The sequence below is a fragment of the Aricia agestis genome, chromosome 11 (assembly GCF_905147365.1).
Source record: "Aricia agestis chromosome 11, ilAriAges1.1, whole genome shotgun sequence".
Classification (NCBI taxonomy): domain Eukaryota; kingdom Metazoa; phylum Arthropoda; class Insecta; order Lepidoptera; family Lycaenidae; genus Aricia; species Aricia agestis.
The window spans coordinates 12,544,677-12,568,388 of NC_056416.1; the positions used below are offsets into that span (position 1 = coordinate 12,544,677).

General features: G+C 34.1%; 1 protein-coding gene across 8 annotated transcripts in view; it reads right to left on the reverse strand.

The window, feature by feature from the left end:
* Positions 1-23,712, reverse strand: part of LOC121731895 (ephexin-1) — a 108,592-nt gene that overhangs the window by 39,222 nt on the left and 45,658 nt on the right. For all 8 annotated transcript variants that reach the window (XM_042121572.1, XM_042121575.1, XM_042121578.1 and 5 more), the window contains 2 exons: positions 5,720-8,460; positions 5,078-5,175 (listed from right to left, as the gene is read on the reverse strand). In XM_042121572.1, the coding sequence (XP_041977506.1) occupies positions 5,078-5,175; positions 5,720-8,424 (2,803 nt within the window). In that variant the 5' untranslated portion in view covers positions 8,425-8,460. The remainder of the gene's footprint in view (positions 1-5,077; positions 5,176-5,719; positions 8,461-23,712) is intronic.

Here is a 23,712-nt window from a genome sequence, read left to right on the forward strand (position 1 = left end):
TTAGGTTGGGAATGTGCCAGTTGCGTTAGGTTCTATTGTATACTCAACTTTGCTTTAAGCAAAGTGGGAGTGGAGCACCATGGGGTTTTAGAGGGAAGACCCTACGCGGGGAGTCCGTCCCACCTCAGCCGATATCCCCAATCTGCCAGGGGTGCGTAAAGCATCTCACCATGTGAAACAAAGGTTGGCAAAAGAAAGAATAGTTGGCCAACCGAAAAAAATCAAAATGAATCAAAATTAAACGAGTATTGGGATATCCTACAAAAGAGCGAAATTACAGGCGTTACAAAAGGCAATTTGGATCAAGAATGTTCGTATGACATAACGGTTACAAACGCCTCTCAGCTATCGATCCCACGTATCGTTTTCGCATTTAACGTTGTGCAAACGTATAAAAACACCACAATGCATACAGTATAGGAAAACTTTCATTAGAGTTTTTCTTCGACTCTACTTTCTACGGAATCTGAAGAATAATAATATAATGGATTAAAGTTCGTTTAAAGTTAGTTTAGGCAAGTATTACTTATTTGTTTTTGATTAAACTTCGTTTGGGCAAGTTTTTACTGCTCTACTTGACATATTGTGTGTGGTCAATAAAGCAGTATACAAAAATCTTCAGAATTTAGAGCAACCTAATAATATCTGAGGGCCTAGACAAGCGGCAAGCGATTATCGTAAAGGCTAACGCCATCGCCACAAAATGTATGGGATTTGACATTAGTATTCGCTAGCGAAGCGATGATTTATGTCAAATCGCATACATTTTGTTAGCGTTTACGATAATCGCTTGCCACTTGTCTACTAGGGCAGGTGATTTTACACAAACATTTGTAGACTTGTCATTGATTTTGTTTTTATGATAATATGACTTTTAACTAGTTTAATTTGCGGATTTTTCTTTTATCACTCTCTTGCTTTTCCGGATTATTAATAACAGCCTTTCGATACACACTATTCTAAAAATATTTGTATTTACTCTGCAATTTTAATAAAACAAGTAACAATACTGATACGGGTCTAATAATGAATACAAATTAACCAAATTTCAATATCATTTTGGTTTTATAGGTCTCCACGAGGAAAACAACAAAATTTCGGAATTATTCAATCGTTCGTCAAAAATACGTAACTTGATATTTTAAGGATTGAGGCACTAATTAATTTTAATAAAAATTAGTATTATTTTCCCTAATATATTATATACCAATTACCAATAGGTATTATATTATATTTTCTTTGACATAATATATAATTACAATTAGGGTCTATTCCCAATGTCTATAGTCTTCAACTGGAATAAAAAGGAATCATACAATTAGTTAAAATTCTTTTGTCCGCGATTTAAATTTTACTTCTGAAATAGTAATTCTATAAATAGCTCTGAGTTTTATAACATCAATAAACTGATACAGTATTTAATATCAGTAGATTGTATTACATCACATAACATCGGTAATTATGAATGCATGATTTAATCAAAAGAAAGTCCAATGAACAAAACAAAGATGACTCACGAATAATTTACTTTCAATTTTAGAAGCACCATGATGCTATCGCATGAACAGGCTTTGCGGGTTTGCGGTGAGGATGTGGAATGAAAATGGAACATGCTATTTACCTAGTCGGCGCCGATACTATTACTAATATTATAAATTCCAAAATTTGTCTGTCTGTCTGTCTGTCCTCTTCACGCCCAAACCTAGATACTTAGAGTTCCGGGAAAAGACATAGGATACGTCTTTTTATCCCTGAAAAATGTACGGTTCCTGGACGCCGTTGCGGGCGTCATCTAGTATTCAAATAAGAAAACAACTTTTATGGGTTGTCTTGCAGCAACAATAGTGATGGTATAATGTTAGAAAAGCATTTTCAATATATCTCAACATGAAGGAATGTAAAACAACAAACGCTAGTTTTTAGTTAATCCACATTAATATTAACTAGAGATCGCCCAATGGTCGAAATTCGACCTTAGTTTCAACGACATTAGGACTAAGTACTACTACTTGTACTATTATCTATTCTGTGGTACTACCTATATTTTGTAAAAAAATATTGACTTTATCGTATTTTTTTCAACTCTTGTCTCAGGGACTCAGCTAATCTCAGACTGGCTGTGTAAGCATTGTCTAATAGTATCTAAGATTCAATAAAAAATATATAATCCAATTTCAATTTGTCAACTTGTTGTCAACAGACTTCAACCATAAATAAAAGAGTATAATTCGTATGTATAGGCTTGTCAATCAAAAATCTGTCATCGTTTCTAGTGTGTGTGCTGTAGTGTGTGTAATGTTTTGTTTGTTAAAAATATGTATGATAAAAGCATAATTTCAAAATAATATTAGCTCGATGCACTTCTTCACCATATAAACTATAATTGTGCAAAATTTCATTCACCTACGTTTCCCCATTTTTCGTCAAAAGGGATACAAAGTTTTTGGCTCACGTATTAATATATAGATGTTATGAATTTCAATAACGAACAACTCATAACTTCTTTCTTCACTGCCTCCAATTTCAGGGTTTCTCTCACGATGAGAACTAAAAGATTACATTTTTAACATCTCATGTATGAAGCGTATCTGTTTTATAGCACATCTGATTTTTATCTTATTAGCGTTATTTTTGGTTTGTAGCGCAGATAAGCATCTTAGCTACTTACCAAGGCTACTTTAGTACAGAACTATTTATTTGCCCAGAAACATAATATTAAGATAACATTTTAAACTTTCGCGTTGCATTATAATTAAACTTTTTAATCGGGACTTAACGCGACTTATTTAAGTAGTAATGCTAAAAAAACCCTAAAATCTCTCTACGGATCGTAATTACCACACGAGAGTAATACGTGAAGCCATTGAAATTAAAAAGTACAAAAATTTCAATCGTGAGGACGGATTTAAATTGCCGCCCTCCTGGAATCCAGTGATCAATAAGTGCAAACCGCGTGTGTCACCTGTGTCTATAAGTGTAAACCCGGATACAGTTAGTGTTGTGTGTCGCAGTGAACCTACTGACTTTCAGTGTATTGGAACACAAAGAGGGTAGTCGTAGAACCGACCGCCCGGTGCAAACGAAGACGTCGCGCTCCTGCAGTCCCCTCGTGACCACGGCCGTTGCAACACGGCCGAAACGTCGAGAAAAAGTATGTACTCGTAGTAGCATTACTACTTAAATAAGTCTCGTTAAGTCCCGATTAAAAAGTTTAAACATAATATTATTAAAGAAATCATCACCAAAGTAACGGAAAATGAAAGAAGAATTCCATAATAAAATTAAATTAAATACATGAACAATAAAATACAGAGTAAAAAATTAATACATTTAGGCAAGCTAAACGTCAAACAAAAGCAAGTTAGTAAATGGTATGTTGTAAAGTAATTAGTTAAAATACGCGATTAGTATAATCATATTGGCTAACAAAAGTCGCATTTCAGTGAGTACGCTTGAGCAATGACGATGCAAGTCAAATTACATACATCATTGCTTGCGGAGACCAACTTACTTGGACCTGTCTTGGCAACGCACGACGAACGAAAAGTTACAGACATACCATCTACTAGGGGTCAAGTTAAATTTTGACCCGTGGATTATACGGTCAAGGTGGCCCGTTATGGAGTTGTTACGTGAGAATTTGATTTGAATCAAAGACAAAGGTTTGTCCCATACATTAGACGTGGTGGATGACGAGGTCAGACAAAAAAAAAACAATTGTTGTCATAATAATTTGAATAACAAAAAATTAACATTAAGAAGGTCTTAGCCTTACGCCTGGCATGCCATTTAATAAACTCATCTATAATGTTGAAAGAAATAAAATAAAATAAAAAACAAAACTAAACTAAATACTAAAAACTAGATTCTAAAAAGTCAGGAATCAGAATGTAATAGAAATATTGAAACGATCAAACGTCTGTAAGTTGCTCACAGCGTTTTATGAAACAGGTAAACCTCAATATTTCCAGCACTGAGCAAGCTGATGATGATGAACTAGGTATAGCTTAGAATAGTACTCGATTATTCTCGAATAAAAAATATAGATCAAAATCGGACCACCCGTTTGGAGGCTATGATGCCACGAACAGACACACGAACACACACAGACAAACAGACAATTTAAACTTATAAGTTATAACACATGGGAATTGAAAGAGAAAAAAAGCAATGACAATTTGCCAAAAATCATTATCCAAGTTTAAAATCAATAAATAGCGCGATCATGGTGATTCTATTAACAAGTGACTAGCGAAAGTTACAAGCTATTGTCACAAGAGGTGTCTAGAACCTTATCTATTGTGTATCTATTCCCTTTCTCTTGTTCTGTCACCAAGTCGCTAATCTGGGTGGTCTACATTAGTCCGCGTCGGCGTCTGGAATCCGGCAACAATCTAATGAGCCGCCCACATGTATGCGCACGCGCAGACATTACGCTCTTTAAAATTTAATTGATAATTCAGTAAAGTTTAGTTTCTGCAGAGACCAGAAATATTTTACTTTGTCTATGGTTTCTGTTACAATTGGTTTATTACCGCTCAGAGGCTTGTTACTCATAGCAATATTTGACAATTTTGTATAATTAGCTTATTGCAAATAATTGCGTTATGTATTAATTAAACGAATTTCAACTATTTATATATACTCTTTAAATCATAAATTGTGGTTAAGTCGTAACTTCTGTAAACGCAGTTATTATACTGTATATCGAAATCAGTTACGACATCTATTTGTTAACAGTAACGGTAATGCTTGTATTGTCTGTAATGACTAGTACCACGAAGTTCTTAGAGTGCGCGCTAGATGGCGCTGTAACGTAGGTTTTAAAAGCCTTGCTCACTTTGGTTTAAATTCATTTTGGCCTTCAAAATTTATAATTAGGTTCTTTCTATGAAGTTGCGGTAGATTTTATCGTTCCCGCTACTTTTCCGCAAGCTATGGAGCACCACGAGGTTTAATTGGAAAAAATCACGCTTGGTGAGTCCCAGATACCACGTCCGATGTCCCCAATCCGGGAATGCGGGAAACATTTGCCGTGTAAAAAAAATATCGTTTCTATGAATTATTATTTACTGACCTTTATCAGCGCTGCGACTGGGTGAGTTTTGCCACTGGTGTCTCACTTTCTGCGACCAACTGACTGGGCTCCGTCGTCCTCTACTTCTCTCGCGAACTCTGCAATTATCATAAAAGTTAAAGTCAAAGTCAAATATTTTACTCAGTATGAATTTCGTAATAAGTGTTTTCTGAACGCAGATTCTACAATCATCCCTTCCACCGGTAGATAAAGTGGTGAGAAAAGTGCAACAAATAAACAAGTCCTGGATGTTTTAGGTTAGGTTATTTTTAGATACAATATCCTATGATAACAACGTTTGCAAAGCTCTTGAATTCCAGTTACAGATAGGGTTAATTTTTAGGTCATGAGATAACATTGTATGGCTAGCATCGCTACTGTTGGAATATAATATTATAGACCAAATAATAAATTTTTTGTAGCTGTGTCTTCATTTAGGCCAAAACCACATGAAAACTGGGTTAAAACGTAGAATTTGTAATTTTTACATAGTAAAAGATGGCTAAAAGACACCTGTATATTTTGCGCGTTGCAACGAATTTGCATCAATTGTATTATTTTTGCTTGAAATTCCTATACTTATGACTATTTTATGTGCCTTCTGTAAAGAAGTAAAATAACTAAACAGAATTGAAAACTCACATGATAATTTTCTTCTCCTCAGTCTTTTCCTCATCAGAAACATCGACCCAGTCGTCGCTCCTGTCGCTCCGATCACTAACGCTCGTCTCGCTGCTGGGAACTTGAAAAGCAATCTCCTGTCCATTATAACTAATAACAGACCGCTGCCCGTACAAGCTGTTTGTTTTTTGTTCGCTCGAAAGAGTGGATTGGCTCAAGTTTGATACGTTATCAAACGAAAGCCTCTTTTGCGCCGTATTAAGTTTCTTGACATTGTTCCTCAATTTAGCCATACTCGGGCTATTCGGTATGCTCTCATAGCAGTGCGACAATGTCCCATCATTGTGTTTAATTGTATCGTATATATTTTCTCCGTCGTTATAGCTTGTGTAATCTGACGATACGTACGAGTGCCTCTTATTACTTGGGCTATTATCTTTGGACTCTGGTCTTGGTGGTATTTTTTCATAAATCCTATCTTGGCCAATTTTTTCGTAGCTCACAGTTGATGCTCCGCTTACCGACTTAGATATTTTATAGTTTTGTTTGCCATTTGCGCAGGCGTAAGGATTGTAATTCTCAGCAATTTTGATACCGGAATCAGATGCATGGCAGTACGGTTTAATTGGAGACTTGCAATATTCGTATCCGTCATCACTGTCACCGTCTCCTCTAGTTCTCTCCTCCAACTGACCACATTCTTCGTAATTGTGGAGACTGCTCTCATCTCCTTCAGGATGAGATCGCATTTCTAACAGGCATTGATAAACATTATTTTTGTTGCCTTTTAGGGGAGAAGTTTCCTTTGGAATTTCTGGTAATGGGCAGTTTAATTTTGGTGGTCTTTCAATTTTTATTATTGTCACTGAGTTTTCTGGACCAGGGGGTTCTAAGAGCTCATATCCATCTTCGAGATCTTCTTTGGTATTAATTTTAGACGTAAATCCAACAAGTACATCTTTGTTATATGCCTCTATTAAATTAGTTTCAAAATCAGAATTATTGCTTGAAATATTTTCGTCGGTGTTCTGAGATTCTTGTATTGGTATTTCTTGAGATTTATTAACCTCCATGTAAATAGGTTTTTCATCGTTGCAAACAATAGAAGACGCATTCATAGTTACAGTAACAAATCCGTATGGGCTTTCAGACGTCGACTTTTCACTATCAGAATATATTTGAGTACTTTTTCTTCTCCACAAAAATGAATCGTTCGGAGTTATTTGAGTATTTAAATCTTCACAAGACGTATCATGATCAATATTCTCTTTACTTGTTGGCGTCAAAGCCTCAGTTTCAGTTGAAATTGATAAGGTTACACTTTCATTCATTTCTTCCTGGATAATTTCAACCACATGTAACGGTAGCTTCTCTGAATGGATATAGTTTGTTTTGAACTTTTTCTTATCATATAAAGGTTCTTTTCTTTTATTGATGTCTGGATCACTGACAACATTAACTGGGTCTTGGCGCGATATCTTAGCTTCAAATATTGGTTTCATAGTTTTAATTTTAGGGATACCATCCTTAAGTACTATATTTTTTGTAACTACAAGCGACGATTTCTTTTCAGGTACCTTGGGTTTTTCCTTTACAGGAATTCTATTGGGCGTTTGAGTTGTGGGTTTCTGTGTAGAGCTAATCAACTGCTCTTTGATTTCAGACTCAAATTTTTTTATTACATCTTTCACATTATTAACTGTAACTAAGCTATTTTCAGGTAGGGTTTTGACAGCCGAAGTCTTGGTGGTTAGTGTTTTTGTTTGTTTTGTAGGAGTTCCATCGATAGAATCAGATCCACTTTGTTGCCCACTTGAATCTCTACTTTTTGATATTCTTCTTGGAGATTTAGGAATTTTGGTTCCATCTGATTTTGACCTTATGACGCGTATCTTTCCTTTGGAACTTTCAGATAATACTAAGTTGTCAATTGAGTCCACGCTTAAACATCTTTTCTTATTGTTACGTCTACGGGAGCCTCGTTTTTGTCGCAAAACAATTTTAATATTAGGACTTGAGCTTAAGGTTGAAGACGGAGTTGAACTACTGCTCGCACATCGGGATACTGATTGTAAATCTATACTTTTGGCTAATTTTGACTGCTTTTTACTGACATTTGAGTCATTACTTACTAAATCATTAAACTTTTTAGTCAGTTCCGACACCTTGCTACTAGAAATTGTCATTGTAGTTACTAAAGGTGGTCTTCGATACGAATTTGAGGCATTTTTAATTTTAAAACTTACTTTTCTTTGTTGCTGCTCTATTATTTTCTTTTTTGTGTTTTCCATATTACTCGTTTGAATTATTCTATTTTTATGTTGATTCACTATTTCTCTTACATTTTTTCCTCCACCGGTGCTTCTTTCGTCGCTTTCAGTCGTAATAGCTAGCTGAGCATAATGTAATACTGGTTCAGTTTTATTCTGCGTGGATATGTTTTTATTGCCATCAGGATTAAGAAATGCTTTTCTAGCCTCATTAATGGATGAAAATCTTTCTTTCGGTGGTGAAATGGGCGCTTGAAAGGGGACTGTATAAATACATTTTTCGCTTAAACTGTGCTTCTGTTTTATAGCCATTTGTTCGGAATCGGGCAGTATAAAGTTTTTTAATATAGCCTTGATAGTGTTATGTTCTTTAGCGTCTACATTAATTTTCTTTATGGTCGAGATCAGATCACCTTTGGTAATCGACTCTCCGTCCATTCGACTGTTTAATAGCATTTGAGCTAAATATCTCTGACAGGTTTCCTACGCCATCTGGAACAATAAAATTAACATAGTAAGTATATGACACATGACAAGTTTAGAATGTTAGTTTTGGAAATAATATATAAAAAACAAAATGCACCTACAACTATAAATAAACAACTAATTTGATCAATTCTAACTGCACCATTATCTGATGCAGCTAAGGTTTGTAGTTTGCAATGGTTTACACTTTATTCTCAGTGTTGTCTTATTATTATAAAGAACACTCACGAAAGAAATACAGTCCTAGATAATATAGGTTCACTAGAAATATGAATTGGAAAATAATACACATAAGAGGTTGGCAGAAAGGATTTGCAAGGCAGGAACTTCACTGTTGCTATCATCCGCGTAGCAGTAAATAAGCTTTTCATGAAATAGAGACCTAAGAGTAAGCGTGTACGGTGTAGCACATATTTTTAACACGTGTTCAGAATTAGTATAAGTTATAACTTATAATTTATAACTAATAAAATTTCTGAACAACAATGGCAAAAATAATTCCCTTGGCATTTCATACACTAGCTATGAATTCCACCCCAACCTTGCTAGATATTTCTCACGGTTCATTATGTGCGTATAATGAAAAGGAATGTCATTTAGAACCGTTTATCTTCACATGGCGTGGTTGTTACAACATGTACTTGGATGTATTAATTAATTAAATTATACACATATTATATTAAATATATAGCCTTTATCAGAAACAACTACTCTGTATAGAATGTGAAGTAATTTTTTTGTTGAAAATACAATTAAAAGTAGATTAGGCTCTTGCTCAGTCCATATCATCTACTTACTTAATTGTTTAAATATAAAAGCTTATAGGTACATAAATAGAGATAATATACTTTGCATAATAAATGAATCAATTTATTTTGCTTCTTAACCCAATATTAAGTTTCTTTAAAATATCCAATTGGTACGTTAATGTTAACCTTCTTTCTTTAACTTTACTGTAAATTGACGTAATTTATATCATATACTTAATGCTTATGTAGTTTCGTCCGGTTTCTATTTATGTCCAAAGTCTCACCATATATGCTCTTAAGCTGTAGTCAAAACACCCACTGTTTTCTAAATAAAGTTGTTGAGGCCGTCTCTACATGTTATGGATAAAGGTTACTAACCCCTGCCTGTCAAGTTCAAAGTCTTAAAGTCTGTTTGAAATACTCTCAAAGAGTCTGTTTTATTTAAGTAACTAGGCCTTTACATCCGTTGTGGATGATCTATACAGTATTTTTCAGAGCGAAGTAACCACTCCTCAAATACTGTAGTGCCTGGGACAAGATTTTTTAAATGTCCGTATGGTTGCCCAAGCGCATACGGCATTCTCGCATCATAGTCGGCCTAGTCCAGAGGAAAGAACTAGTCAATACGTCTGGGACCAACCATGTGCGGGTTTCCTCACGATGTTTTCCTTTACCGGATGCTAGTACATATCTCCTACCAAAGCTAGAATTAGGGATTTTTGTGGTTTCTTTTTTGAGTTTAATCGTTTCTGCAAGTTTGATTTAAGCGGGGGGTGGAACACCATGTGGTTTTAGTGGGTACTGTGGTGACCCCGCGCCTGGGGAGTCCCCCATAGCCCCAGGGATGTGGAAAGCATTTCATCATGTTAAGAAAGGCAGACAAGAATTAGTAGTGCAGGACCTATGCTCTTTGACAGATGCTAATAGCATTATGATGTTAATTAGTTTAAATAATGCCAATAAGTTTTTGAATTGCGATCATTCAAATTTAGGTTGTTAAATTATAAACAGGTGGTACGAGAGATCCGCCATTTTTGGTATTATAAAAACATTTATGCATACCAACATATCATTAATGTAATTATTAACATTGATTATGCGCTCAAATCGATTATGCAATGTATTTATTAAATTATATTATGTATACGTAACACTTCGTGATTTTGACTTTACTTACATAATTCGACGTTAAAATTGCCATCTATAAATAATATGAGATCAGAAATAACTTAAAACAGTTAATTGCTATAGTATACATTAAACTTTCACATATTTATCTTATTCGTTTCATAGTTTATATAACTACACAGTTTTTGTTAAAACTCCAATTCATTTTGATCGAAATGTAAGCCAAATGAACGTCTAATACCAATTTAATTGTCACGTTTTAATCTTTCAATTAAGAAAAACAATGACATATTAATTTGTTAAATATTTTACGATCATAATGAGATGATACAGATTGAACTCAGTGCTCTACAATTGAAGACAATAATGTATACAGTAATAATTAAAAGTTCATAGAGATAATTTTGTTTTATGTACTAATTTCTGCAGCAACAGCGGCTGAATCATCAAATCAATCATAAGCATAGAGTATTCTAAAGGCCTCTTCATATTGGGCAACGATGGATAACAATTAATGCGTTAACCATGCTTGAGGCACAGTCGACTTTAACATAGGCTATCATAGACTAACTGCTGCACCCAGAGACGAATAAATTACTTAACTGTATTAAATGAAGATTTTGATATAATACCCATCCATTATTTCAACTATTAATTGAATTGAAGTTTATTCATCATAAAATGAAAACCCTCATTTACTGCCGTAACTAATGATGATGATCACGATCAGATAATTAGTATTCATCACACAATTATCTTTTTTGTGTCAACAGTCAACATAAGGATCAGTTCACATTGCAATTTGCAACGTGATGCGGCGCACAGTGGTCCGAAATCGCTAAATAGTGGACATTCGCAAAAAAGTTCGATTTTGGTGTGGAAAAAAATACCATCCGATAGATTTTAAGAGGAGTAACAATAAATCCTTATTAAGTTTTTTATAAAAATGTATATTTAAGGTGAAAAAAAAAATTACGAAAATGTTGTATGGGAAAGAATCTATAAATAGATTTTTTGCAAAAACTACTATGTCATTCTGGTTCATTTTTGAAACAAGTAAAGTTCTAGTGGTATATAAGGTTTAGAAAAAAAAATACGAAAATTTACGTGCAGCCTTTTGGAGTAGAGGGGTTCAAAATTTTGAAATAACTTTACTAACTTTTTAGGTGTGGAAAAAAATACTATTCGATAGATTGCTTAAAGAGTAACAATAAATCCTTAATAAGTTTTGTACAAAAATGATGTTTAAAGGCGAAAAAAAAAATAATTACGAAAATTGTATGGGTATAATATAATAAATAAAACGAGTCCTTAAAAAGCAACAATACTTAAATGTACTTACAAACATGGATAGCAAAAACAAAATTAAACTAAAATTAACTACTGACTAAACTATTTGTAATTATAATAAAATAAATATTGTTACACACAATAATAACTCAAACAATTTCAAATGAAACTTATAAATAAATAATAATCAATTAAACCAACGCGCTTTACAAACATAGTGAATTTCCAATGCTATCATCGCCTTGTAATGACACAACTTCACTTTCTTCGTAATCATCTGATAAAAGAGGTCTTTCAAGCAACAGGTCGACTGTGTCTGGATGAAATTCTTGGTGTTTATTTTTAGACAACTACATATGAACGAATGCAGAATGTGAGACTGCAGAGAATATGGATCAGAGCTTATTAAAAAGTTGTGCAACAAATCTTCAATAGTTTCTGCTCGACTCGTCTTTCTAGTATGCATCTCTCTAGTATTTCTAAATTCTTTATTCCTTGCCTCTGAAGCTTCTTCACTCAAAAGGAATAAAGAATTTAGAAATACTAGAGAGATGCATACTAGAAAGACGAGTCGAGCAGAAACTATTGAAGATTTGTTGCACAACTTTTTGCAAGACTTCAAGTTTGTCAAGTGATAATTTAATTAACAAAAAAATCTATACTTAATATTATAAACCTAAAGAGTATGTTTGCTTAAACGCGCTAATCTAAGGAACTACAGGTCCGATTTTAAAACTTATTTCAGTGTTAGATAGCTCATTTATCGAGTAAGGCTATATATTATCACACTAAGACTAATAAGACCGAAGAAACTCAGGAAAATGTGGAAAAATGGGGGAAATATTAGAAAAGGTTTATCTCACGAACTACTGGAGCAATTTTTATAGCAATATTTGGCACAGATATAGAGTAGACCACGTGAAGGAGGTGTAGCTATTTTTATGGGAAAATGCACGGTTTCCGTAAAATTCCTAATTTACGCGGGCGAAGCCGCGCGGGACTTCTAGTTTTATTATAATTACAATAGTTTAGTCAGTAGTTAATTTTAGTTTAATTTTGTTTTTGCTATCCATGTTTGTATAAGTATTGTTGCTTTTTAAGGACTCGTTTTATATATTATATTATACCCATACAATTTTCGTAATTATTTTTTTTCGCCTTTAAACTTCGATCACTAATATACAAGATACACAGTAATATACAAAAAAATGGCGTGTTTTTTAATTAATGGCTTTTTGTAAAACTAAAATGGCTGCCATTTTACAATCGTGAGAGAGAGAAAAAATTTGAGAGCCAATTTGTCGATTAACTATGCCATAGATCATGACATTAAAGGATCGGACACCGGTGTCGGGACACATTGTATAAATAGGAAATATTACGAAAACGGAAGAGACAGAGCTGAGGTGAGAGGGCGCTACTAGCACATACAGCAAATAATCCGACATGTTGCACACGTCATATCAGAATATTGACAGAAACGTCAAACAAAACTTTTTGTTTACTGTCTACGCTGGTGCTGCATTCTAGCCTGAAAACATTGCAGTAATATATACTATTTACATGAAGATACACATTGACAGACTTGCCGCACGCAAAACCGGGCTGGCTATTCCAAATGTAATAGCTCATTTACAAATGCATTGCAACCTTTCGTGTCGTTGCCGGTTGCAATGTAAACTGACCCTTATTATCACGATTCTCTGCGGATTTGAAGCCTGTGTATTTGTCCTCAATAAACCTACATTTAGGTATTCCATGTTCATTACTCAAGTACGTGTTTAGAGTTTAGACATGCTAACATAAGATCATACTTATTCAAGCAAAAACCTAGAGTTTACGAGTATCGTGACTCTACCATTACTTTTAGCGTATTTGTAGAGACGACATCCTATTTACTTACATACATAATACAACACTTTACTGTAAATAGAATACAAAATAAGAACGAAGTAATTTCTTTGCATAGATTTTTAGGGTCCGTAGTTTTTTCTCTGTTCAAAACACCATGATAATGAAGTTATATAATTTTATGTGGTGGTGTATTTACCTCATGTTAATGGTTTATTACGTATTTTATAACGTTCATGTACGCAATATAGTGCCTATTAAAATTTGTTACTTCATACTAGTAACATCGCCCTACAATCCGACCAAAAATCTGGCCGACTAGCTATCGACAATTTATTAAAAATAATTATACTTAGTCGCCAGGCCATGTTTCCCGCCATACAACAATTTGACTAAGATTGGGATTAAAATGAATTAAAACCCAGTAAACATTAATTCAGCCCATCGCAATTAGCATAAGATTAGTAGGCATATACGGATTTTTTTTAAATTTTGTTTGGGCAAAAAAAAACTCTTTTAGTGCTGCTACTTTAACTTTTAAAGTAGCAGCACTAAAAGAGTTTTTTTTTTGCCTCCACTTATTAACTCTATAATATAAGGGTCACAAAATAGGGTGTATTTTGTGTCCCTTATATTATAAGTATTATCACTTACATTTGTTAAACCCTATTATATATTTATTTAATATACTCACCAACAGAACAGCATTTGTGACATTTTAAATTTGTACATACACTAAGTTAAAGTACATTACTAAGTACCTAATATACTAACATGTTACATGCTAAACATATTATGAGAGGTGTAACATAAATTGGCATGCACAATTTAATAACCAGCTTCGTCTCATTAATCTGATACTAGTTAGAGCGACGTAAACGTTTGACCTAGGGTTAGAACTTAGAGCGTGCACCGCTTTCACTGCGCCTGCGCAGCCTCGCAAGCCTGGGAAACGTACGACTCACACTGCTGATATTCGTATTAAAAGTGAAACACTGTTATTTTAGCGGCTCTATTAAATATTTTACTATAATGTAGGTAAACTGAGCATATCACATACGTATATTACAAACTAAATGACGCCCGCAACTCCGTTTCGCCAAAGTTTGCTTATCAGTTATCACTTATCAGTCTTATCACATACACGCGGCAACCGCACATTTTTCTCGGTTGAAAATGTCCTTTGCCGGGACTCAAACTCAAAGCCATACCAAATTTCAGAAAAATTGGTTTAGTAGTGTAGGCGTGAAGAGGTGACAGACTATAATCCATTTGCCGTGGAAAAGCATGTCGACCTTTTTAGGCCTTTGCCTACCTCTACGTTAGATCCATAACGAACATACATGATTGTCACCATGATTGTGAAGCTGTCTTTAGTATGCACAATCAACGTCGAGCGTGAGCAATCATAGACGAATTTGCACCTCTACGTGTTTGTAATCGCTTGGTATAGAGGCTGCATTATACGATAGAATTGTCAATGTCAAATTATAATATGATATCATACTATGATATCACTAGCAAGTAGCAACTGAATACACTAAACCGCTAATATAACAAGTAGGTCAACAAAGCAGGAGGGTGGTGGAATAGAATAGGAAATACTATTATAAAAAACCTTTCTTAGAACGACTAATCCCAGTACAAGAAAAGTAATACACTTTACTCTCTTTGAGTAAAACCAATAAGTAAAGTACATGTCATGGTCATTTAGACGAGATTTGTAATACCTAACCCCTATTAGGAAAACCTTTTTATGCACACATTCAATAGACATTTAAATGTAAAATCAAATTATTGGCCGTGTTCGTCGGCGTGATTTTTAGCGCATTCGCTGCAAAACCTAGTTATTGCGCATGTCCAAATCATGTCATGCCATGGCAACGACAACTGTTTACGACTTGACATTTAACCCAATTGCAATTTGTTGGTGGCGTTGCAATGAACAAACCAGTGGGAGAGCCATGCTTCGGCACGAATGGGCCGGCTCGACCGGAGAAATACCACGCTCTCACAGAAAACCTGCGTGAAACAGCGCTTGCGCTGTGTTTCACCGAGTGAGTGAGTTTACCGGAGGCCCAATCCCCTACCCTATTCCCTTCCCTACCTTCCCCTATTCCCTTCCCTTCCCATCCCTACCCTCCCCTGTTACCCTATTCCCTCTTAAAAGGCCGGCAACGCACCTGCATCTCTTCTGATGCTACGAGTGTCCATGGGTGACGGAAGTTGCTTTCCATCAGGTGACCCTTTTGCTCGTTTGCCCTCTTATTTCATAAAAAAAGCAATTAAATAAATTATTTTAATTATTAATTTATGTTTAGCTTTTATTATTTTAATCATGTATAAACAATTAAGACGTTGTTTACGACTTGACCAGCAACTTGTTATGGCGTTGCCATGACATCTTTTGGACATGCGCAATAAAAGGTTTGTCCAAAAATACGCCGACGAACACGGCCATTGATTCGCAATTAACTATTTTAGGTCGATTAATAGCAATGATTTAGAAGTTTTTATAGAGTTAAAATATTTTAAATCTGGCTGAGAATCTGACAAAGACACAGTAACCGAGTCAAAAAACTGTGTCACAGATAACGTGTACCAGAGTAGACAGAATTTTGCGTGTACCAACGTTTAGAATGTAGAGTGTAGGTGTTGTGGTAATTTGTCCGAATTCAATTACTTCTTCCTTAATCTGAGGATTCAATAAAAGCTTTCAGCATTAAAACAGGAAGAGTAACAAACTAAACTATTTTTTATATCCATAAATAATATTAATACGCGAGCGAAAAACTTTAGATCCGTTTTGACGGAAAATGCGGAAACGTAGGTGATTTTGCACAGTTATAGTTTATATGGTGAAGGAGTGCGATAGCTAATATTATTTTGAAATTATGCTTTTATCATACATTTTTAACAAATAAAACATTACACACACTCATATCAATAGGAAAGCCTGGACATTTTAAACTTATATTTTTTTTATTTGAGGTCGAATTTTGACTATTGGGCGATCTCTAGTAAATATAAATGTTTCTTTAGAAATTTCAAGTTTATATCCATGAATTCCGTTATAGAACCATTTGTCACCCGGGAACTCTGCATTTTCAGGGATAAAACTGTCCTAGGTCAAATTCCGAGACTCAAAAGATCTACATTCTACATTCCCAACATGTAAATCTGTTTAACGATTTAAGCGTGAAGAGGTAATTATTATGAAAGAATGAGAGTAAAAGATAATTGAAATATTATATTGGACATGACTTTTGTATTCAGTACAAATACACTTAGGCCGGTATAAATAGTCAGTATTTAAGATGCGACCCGGTCTCAAGACGCGGTTAGGCTCTGTGATTGGTCCAAATTTTGACAGCCAACCAATCACAGAGCCTGAACCGTGTCTTGAGACCGAGATACATCTTGAGTACTGACTATTTATACCGGCCTTATTATGCTTTTAGAAATTCAATGAATTCAGTGGCCTTTGTTCTGAGCTTGACCTAGAGGTCAAAATTATTAACTTACTTTCCATAGACCAGCTCGATGATAATACACAATTTTGTAACAGTTAACTTTGATAACGGATCGTTTGCAGAAATTAAGTCAACATAAATAGCATGCATGGAGACCCAAGGAAATCGGGGTGTAGGTCGACTTCCACCTAGGTGGGATGACAATCTCCGTTTGGTTGCGGGCCCATGTTGGATGCGAGTAGCAGGAGATCGGTCATCTTCGCGTTCATTGAGAGAGGCCAAGAAAAATGTTATCTGTATGTATTATGTCATATAGCACAGATACCATTGTTCTAAACAATTACGGCTATTGTGTATAATCTGATATATTGTGATGTATCATATAATAGGTAGGTAGTTACATGTTTTAGTAACACATTTGGTTTATAAATAAACTCATAAAGGTAACGTGACACTCTTTATAACAAAGGTTTTTATAGGTTTTTTATCTTAACTAGAGATCGCCCAATGGTCGAAATTAGACCTTACTTGCAACGACATTAGGACTGCTACCTAAATTTTGTAAAAAATATTGACTTCATCATAGTTTTTTTCAATTCTTGTTCTGGGACTCAGCTGATCTCAGACTGGCCGTTTAAGCATTGTCTAATAGTATCTAAAATTAAATTAAAAAAAAAAAAACAATAATCCATTTTCAATTTGTCAACTTGTTGTCAACAGACTTCAACCAAAAAAAAAGAGTATAATTCGTATGTATAGGCTTGTCAATCAAAAAACTGTCATTTTTCCTAGTAGTAGTGTGTGTGTGTAACATTTTATTCGTTAAAAATATATATGATAAAAGCATAATTTTAAAATAATATTAGCTCGATGCACTCCTTTTTTTTTTTTTTAGAATTTAGAATTTATTTATTTTCCGAGAAATTTGTTACAAGGTGGTATAAATTGTTTATGTGGTACAAAATTTGTGCCTCTCAGGCGTGGAAATATTGTCAGCTTTACAAATTTAAAATCGTAATCATAAATATATAATAGATTAATCCAATTATTTAAACAAACATTTGGAATCTCAAAACAATGCTTAAAAAATTTAGCGATATTCAGCAGTTATAATTATTATTTTTGATGCAAATTTATAATGTCAATCACACATACAAACCAATTATTATAATATTAACGTCAAGATGATAAGAAAATAAATGTTTAGACCACAAATCACAATACATAATGAACAGTTAATAATCTAGAATATAATTTTGTTATGTCTGTCAAATGACCAAATGTCATACAATACAATATGAAAACGAAACATAATAAATTATTATTAGTACATGCCAATATAGCCGGACTACAATGTTTTACATCATATAATAAATTAATTAATGTCGTCTAAATTATTGTTATACAATAATCAAATTATTTATACAATATTATAGAAAAAAGAAGAGATGTCAAATGGGTAAAGTGTCAAGTGTTTTATTTCATTTTAAACTTATTTGCAATCAATATGTCGTTAAAGTAATCTTGAATTGTATAGTAACATTTTTCTAATAACCAATTAAATAATTCTTTTTTAAATTTGTTATATGTATCACTATCGTTTTTTATCTTGTCTGGGAGACTGTTGTATATTTTTATTGTCATGCAATATGCGTTTTTGCTGTTGATTGCTAATCTCTGTGTAGGGATGTTAATTTTATTTCTATTTCTATTATTTCTAGTTTTTGCTGTACCTTTTTTTTCAAACAAAAAGTCATTCATTTCATTTCAGTCCTTCAACATATAAAATATAACTGTGCGAAATTTCATGCACCTACGTTTCCCCATTTTTCGTAAAAAGGGTTACAAAGTTTTTCTCTCACGTTTTAATATATAGATTTTTACGTACCTTATAAAAAGTATTCTATGTTAATATAACAAGGTAAGGCTTAACCACATATTAGATGAGCATACTTTCAGACCCCAGAAAGGACTTGGGTACCTACTTACGTCGCTCTCTTTCTCTATCTCTATTCACTTTCTTTTAAATACGGCATATTTATTATTTCTAGAACTAGTGGTACAACACAATAAAAAACTAGTGGTACAACACATTATGATCTATGTAGCACTAGTACATATTGCAATAACGACCAACCCGCTAATATAACCTTGTTCGCACAATTCGCTGTACTGATAACGGCACCAGCTCTTTGAGTCAGCAAAACTACTGACCTTAAAATTATACTCATTCATGATATTAAAGTAAATCTAAAATCAGTAGTCATCAACGCATTGTATTGAAACCTATCGAAAGTCGAAAGTTACCTTTGGTAACAGACCACAGAGCCACAAACATACTTTTGTTTTGTGTTGAACATGACTATGAAAGCACGAATCTAGCCTTAGATACAATTCAAAATTTTCTTTCTCTTGTTATCCTATGTTTTACTTCCGTAAAAGTTTGTTTGCATCAAATAGATTCTGAAATTGGTAAATAAGAACCAATTCATCAAAATATGTAGTGTAGAGTAGACGTAAACGACCTTTGTTCAAACGAAATAGTCGGTAATATAGTAAGAACACAATTTAGTATTTAAATAGTTTCTCGGAAGTTTCATGCCCCCGAGATGTAATGAGCAAGTGAAGCTGTCTTTGAAACCCAATACTCCTACTAGTACGGACAATAATTAATCCTAATACAGGCAATTCCGACAGTAGCAGAAAATATATGTTTTCGTATACGCCTCCCCAGTACATGCGCCTATGGCTATAACCAAATATATTACAAATCAGTAATTATTAAATCCGTTTCAACTAAGATTTACATAACCTTTATAATCTCTAGTAACTGCGATAATTAAACTCCAAGGCGTCGGATGCAATACAATCGCAATACACATATTTTACCCGCCAGAATCAGAGCATGACATATTGGTATAAAGTTATAAACTATAAGAACGCACGTTATGCCTATATTACCATCACCCTTTTTGCAGTCGCATTAATTTCGATTACTTAACTTTTTAAATGAGTCGCAAAAGTTTAATAGGTTAATATATTACGTCCTCGTGTCAGTGATTGTGCGCGAACTCCTCCAAAACGGCTCAACCAATTTTAATTAAATTTTGTATGTACTATCTGAGAAGTTGATCCCTTGGCAGATGGGCGACCTACGTAGTTTGGTCGCGTTACGTCCAATCTAGCCGCCAGATTACAATTAACATTAAATTAACATGATCTGACCAAATGTCGTTGGTCTGTCAACTGCCTAGAAGTCAATTTCCTCTATGATACATTCGTTAGGCCTGACTGATAAAAACCTATTGGTTTTTATCTACTTTTTATATTGATACTAGAAATAATTTAAGTATATGAAAAAACAACGTTTTGCCCGGTCAGCTAGTAATATTATAATCGCGGATTTACGAGTTAACTCAAAACTTCTAACCGTAGACTGTATCAAATCCAATTTTGACTAAAACTTTTCTAGACAGAAATAAAAATATTGACCAATAATAATTATTACTTATTATAACAGTAACATTAGTAATAATAACTAGGTTAACACTTTTACATAATGCCTAGATATAAAAAAATAATATCAACAAATTGAAACATTTCGTTTTGTAATGTAGTTCAGTAAGCCATATAATGTGTTACAACATTTGAATGTAAAACAATCACCGGGTTGCAAGTCAAAACGTTCTGGCATATGGGAACCAGGCCGCGCTGCCGGTTGCACTTTTCCGATTATCACTTCTTTTATAAAGAGTTCCTTATTCAAATTACAGTATATTTTATAGCGCGGGTTGATAACCACGCCATAAAATATACTGTATTTGATAACATTTAAATAAAGCTCAGATTTCAACTGTTTTCTTACAGACTCTACATAGAGGCTACAATCAGAGCCATGTTTATTTAGAGTCTAAATTTTAGTCGATGGATGGATGTGATCTATGGAGTTTATGTCAAAATCTTTATTAAATTAAAGTTTATAATCATTAAATCTCTCTGGGTGGTGGCCGTTGCACTTTTGAAGTTCGATTTCCAAATCAAAGATTTTTAAGTGTATTTTAACAGACTTTCTCTGGCACATTCGTGTTTTCAGTCCACCAATGTAAGAAACGTGAACAACATCCTTTACGCAACTGCATGTAGACTGTAGAGATACTAGCGTGTTGACAGATTGACATTAACAATTTGACATCCTGATGGCGTCACCAATGAACGAGTGTCTTTATACACTGCAGCACATTAATTGTAATAAAATCAATGTTAAGTTTATTGCACTTCTGCGCTGATTACAGAGTGCAGCCGCAGGTCACTGACCCGTCATGAGGAAGCAAGTGATGTGGAACGGAGAGGGAGCCAGATGCTATTTGAGAACAGATATTGATTGTCAAAAAAGTAAATGTTATTAGGTATGTATGATGTAAGTAGGCATTTTGTAGATCAGAGCCGCCTTAAGAGGAGTCCACACCGCCGTTTTTCCATACAAACGCTGTCCCCTGTTTCCTTCCTGGATCATGCCGGTAGAGTTATGATTTTTTTTCCTGAATATCTATGGGCACTATTAGCATGTCCCTATGTTTTCTTTTTTTTCATAATTTTATTATTAAAAAAGATAAGAACGTCCAAAAACTCAAAAAAATGGCAAGATTTTCCTGTGTGTTCAAACACCCAGAAAACAAAACTGGCTAAAATATACAAAAAAATAAAACATAGGAACATAGCTCAAGCCTTGCTTTAATTTTTAATGAAAAAAGTACTTAAATCGGTTAAGTTTTGGAGAAGGAATCAGCGGAAAACGAATCGAAGATTTTCTGTTCTTTTATTAGAACTTTTGTCGTGTTGTCTCTATCGCGCTCTGCGGTGGGAGACTTGAGATTGGTGAGACAGCAATACATTTTCAAATACCTATTTTCAATTTCTCTCGCCCCTGGTGTATCCTCTTAATTCTCTACAGTAAGACTAACGTTGGAGCCATGATTTCGCTACTTAAATGCGACGCTTATACAGCTTTTTTAGCTTTCAACAAATCAGAAAAATGTCTAATTCCAAATTTCTACTATTTGACAGTTTAAGTTTTGACTTTTGACCAATCAGAACACGTATGAATGACGTTGGTTTGCCACAATGTGGCAAATGCTCAAAAAATGGACAATACCATTTTTTGATTTGATAGGAAAGTGAATCTGATAAAACAAGAAAAGAAGCTGCTGGTTCCATTAAAACAGTAAAACAGTTGTGAAGAAATCAAAATAGAGAAGTTGTGTCAAAAAAAGTTTAGTGAATAATTGAGGCAGCTATTATACAATTTTACACATTACGAAAGTGGTTTTAATGACGATTATACTCATGGCAGACCATGAGAACAAGGTACAATGTGGCAATGGACGATTATGAGAAAATATTATACCAATTAAATGAAATATAACAGTTGTTTTAGATACTTCGAACGTTTGGCGTAACTTTTGTTTTTCTGTGTGCGTCTACGGATTCATGCATTGTGTTTTTAGTATTTGTCATGATTGAAATTAACCTTATCGAGTGTATTTATTCAATTACAGTAAAAAACAAACACACTTATATTTTATTATTTACTTACTTTTTTTTAATTTTTCTCTCAGTGAGTCTCATCTACGTTTGCCTTTATGTTTGTTTCTTATGTAAAAAATTGTTTAGCGGCGATGTGCACTTATTGTGGATTAGGTAAAATAATATTATGTTAAAGTCGAGTCGAGAGAGAGACGGCACATGACGTGATCGAAAATTCATAAGATGGTAGAAGAGCAACCGTAGGTATTTTCTATCTCTATCACTCGAAGATCTATTTCGTTGAAACGAAACTGTTTGCCTGCTGTGTCGTATTCCCTTCTGTTTACATATTTGTTTATTATTTCATTGCAATAATAATTGTTATATCACGTTATAACATGAATCACTATCATTGTGATAGCGGGTGACGCCTTCGCATAATTTATTGTTACCATTACAATTCAGAACGCTTTCATTGTTTTATAAATATGGTAGCACTTGTCGCCGTTTAAGCGAGTACAAATTCTGGCTACGTCTAGCACAAAGGGAAACCAAGGCTATGATTAGAACAATGACATTAATTAAGAAACCTTTCATTATCACTAAAAGAGGCTACTTAGTACGACTAATTAGTACCAAGCAAAACATACTTAAAATACTTACGACTTTATAATCAAAGATAGTTCTACCAGCTACTATCTCTGTTAACTACCAAAAACTTTTTGTAGAGTCTTACATTCAAAACTTGTTATATAGAGGTGTGGCGAAGGTTCTACTTACGACATATAATATTTTGGCCTTTCCACAGACTTACTCCATTGTGTAAAATACCATTTTAAGACACCCCTTAAGCCTGACCTAAGCCCTGACCTACCTTATAACGTCATAACAAAACAATGCAATGAAGTTAGATATGAGTTGCGACCTATTGTAATCACGTGACCGACCGACCTACCATAAAATGAAGTTAGTCCAAGAGCCCAAGACTCACTATCAACATTCTGCCTGCAACTTCATCGGCCCATAATTCATTTACAAAGCAGGAACCGTATAATCTTTCTTCAAAACTATCCTATGTTCTCACCCACCAACCAGGGCTCACAGTATATCCCATCATAATCGGTTCAGAGATAGGGTACCCTTGCGGAAGTCACAGACAGACTTTCTCATTCATAATATTCGTAAAGGTTTAAGGTAATCTATAACTGATTTCATGGTGTAGAGACCTTAAGGTGAATTCACAA